A 3,006-nucleotide genomic window follows, 5' to 3' on the forward strand; every position below is an offset into this window, starting at 1 on the left:
ATGGTCTAGTGTCTAAGTTTACACCAAATGTGAAAGAGAGAAAACATTCAGTGAGCAGGAGTTGTGTGGGCAGAAACACACTGATGAGAGAGGTCAGAGGAGAATTGCCAGACTGGCTCGAGTTGACAGGAAGTCAAGAGTAACTCAAATAACTCTATTAACTTAAGTAAAATTACAACCATAATGGACAGAAAACGCTCTCAGAAAGTATATCAAACCTCGTTGAGGATGCACTTTAAAAACAGAAGACCACATTGGGTTCTTTCAGCCAGGGATTGGAATCTGAGGCTACAAAGGGCACAGTTGGACAAAACAAGATTTTCAACCCTCCAGTTTCAGCTGGCTTAGTAGATCACTGCTTGAATGGTCATATAAATAGTGCATAGAAATACCTAGTGAGTGTATATTACATAATCGTATTTCATTAGTCTCCACTGGTTCAGCTTAGCTATATGGATTAAAGAAGCTTGCTTTTTTGTTAGGAAATGGTGCTTAGTGTCAGCCCTGACATTAGAGAAGGGAAAACCGGGTCAACCCTGTAGTCCATATCAGGTATACAGGCAAAATATTGTCTTCGTATTATACAGGCCAAATATGTTGCTCAAAATAGTACAAATTGTCCCAAGTCCTGGCATCATATACAGTATGCCTATCCTGCCGCAACTTATCTCCAGTGTCATTATTAGCATTGATTTTAATAAGGTTTGAATATTAAAATAAATACATGTGCACATGATAGTAATAGTAGTTTCAAACACAATACAATGACCATTAAAAGCACTTTTAATATGAGAGCACTGAAGACTGGTGAAGCAGTAAAACAATGTGTACCTGTACATAAATTACAATACAGTTGACTGTCTTAGAAGCTTCACCCTATCGAAGGGTAAAATCCTGTCAGATAGAAATAAAAAGAAATGTAAATGGTAAAGAGTAACCTGTAAATAAACCAGAGCCCAGTGTTATATTCTGTATGTCCATTTCATCTTAGATTATTGATAATTCTATCTCAAAACTGTGAGTAATGTACAACATGCGTAAACAGTTCTTCATCAATAGTCTCTTTATTTTTTCTTCTTTTCCTGTGTGGAGTCAAACCAGGCATCCAGAAGCTTCTTGCTGTAGTAAATCTGCCCTGCGTGCACCTGAATGGCGATCACCATCAGCAGGTACATTACTGACACCGCAGAGAAGCCAAAGATAAATCGGTAAGCCTTGCCGTGCCGGTAGAGCTGCTGCGCAACCGGGAACATCTCCATTGCACCGAAGATTAGCGGAGCAACAGAAAATAGGCCTGCGCTAATCATGGAGATCACCAGGTAGCTGATATTGTTCTTGGGCATGGCCATGCCAGAGAGCAGCGAGGGCAGAAGGCTGAGAAGATATGGGTACTCCCACTGATAGGGCATGGCCACAACGTCAGAGGAAAACAGCTTGAAGTGGGTGACTACCACTTGGGAGGCTATTAATAACCATATTAACAGATGCACAACGGTGAGCTTCTTGATCTCAGACTTTAAAGATGCACTGCAACACAAAGAGGTGCAGTTAGGATGGAATAAGAGGGTGAAAAAGATGGGACTGGCATTTTAAAAATGCGAAACAGAAACAAAGGAACATACAGGCAACACAATTTCACTGTATTAAACAACAATGTCGGAGCAATGACTTATTGTACATTTCCCTATTAACACCGAGATACTCCAAAATCATTGAATACACTCTACTATCCATATACTGTTCCCTGAAAACATGCACAATAAGAGGTTTACTGTTTAAAGATACAACCTCATCTGATAATGAGGAGCCACTTTTTCTCTGTGCTTGAAGTCACTCCCATCAGTTCTGACAGCTCTTGGGCCTGCACGTGACGTCATGGCCGGTTCCTGTGTGAGAAAGCCATTTACTCTACGATCAGTTTCAAAATACATTAATGAAACACAAGTTTGCAATGATTACAAAACAGTGCAAAGATTGCACTACTCTGCGCAGGCAGCGTGACATGCTTTATGCTGGATGTATAATAAATCATTCAAATGTCAAATATAGGAAGTAGATCAGAATAATGTGTACAGGAAATGAATGAAAAAATCAATTGAATGAAAAGGCATATAGTATTATGCATCTTATAGGGATGAGGCTGTAAAATGAAATGACAGGACGATGGGTTATTTTAATCCAGACAGATTAGATTAGATTTAGACATTTGTAAATATCACCAAAACAGACATGCATTGAATAAAAACCTGCATTTCTGTTATTATTAAGGCCTGCCAGCTATAGAACAGCCTGGGATTGTATATGACACAGCATTATAGATTTTCATCAATATATTAATTGCATGTATTTTATTGTATTTAAAACAATTGTTTTACTGAAATAAGACGTATGACAAATATTGAATTATGCGATCATGCAATCTTATCCTGCATCCATACGACATGCATTTGAGCTGTATACAGAATAACACGCGCGTGCTTCTGGTCTATGGAGTAACAAGAGGCTTCACCTGGTGAGGTATTTAAACAGCTGCTATCGCTCTCTCTTATATATATTTATATATATAAAAAAAACACCCGAATAAAAGACTTACTGTAAATTGGCTCAAATCCCGCGTAGAATACGTCTTATTCAATAATCGCTAATAAAACCGGATGAAAACCGACAAAGGCGTGGGACAATGGACGGCGTACAGACCTGCACCGCACATGCGCAGTACGAGTCTCCGGCAGTCTCCGCCCACAAAACGATGTTATCATCAGCATCACCATCCTCCTGCAGTGGGCTTTGGGATGCTGCTCTTGTTGTGGATTTGGAAAATAGTTAATAATAGTTAATACTTGTTTGAAATATTATTAAAGCATCAATAATGGGAACCATAGCAACCTTAATTTAATAGTCACGTTTATTTCTATATCGTTTTTCACAACAGACATCAAGTCAAGTCAAGTAAAGAGGTTTGTATTGTCAGTTTTACTGTATACAGTGGTACACAGTACACAGTAA

General features: G+C 38.8%; 1 protein-coding gene across 2 annotated transcripts; it reads right to left on the reverse strand.

Moving 5' to 3' along the window:
• Positions 1-765: 765 nt before the first annotated feature.
• Positions 766-2,770, reverse strand: jagn1a (jagunal homolog 1a). 2 transcript variants are annotated; one of them, XM_083536661.1, is made up of 3 exons: positions 2,698-2,770; positions 1,789-1,886; positions 766-1,527 (listed from the first exon to the last, which is right to left on the reverse strand). In XM_083536661.1, the coding sequence occupies exons 2-3, from the start codon at positions 1,875-1,877 to the stop codon at positions 1,065-1,067; spliced, it is 552 nt and encodes a 183-aa protein (XP_083392787.1). In that variant the 5' UTR covers positions 1,878-1,886; positions 2,698-2,770; the 3' UTR covers positions 766-1,064. The 2 variants fall into 2 exon arrangements, with proteins under 2 accessions (XP_083392787.1, XP_083392786.1); XM_083536660.1 differs by having other exon boundaries at positions 2,594-2,761.
• Positions 2,771-3,006: the final 236 nt, after the last annotated feature.

The sequence above is a fragment of the Silurus aristotelis genome (genome assembly GCF_946808225.1).
Source record: "Silurus aristotelis genome assembly, chromosome: 3".
NCBI lineage: Eukaryota > Metazoa > Chordata > Actinopteri > Siluriformes > Siluridae > Silurus > Silurus aristotelis.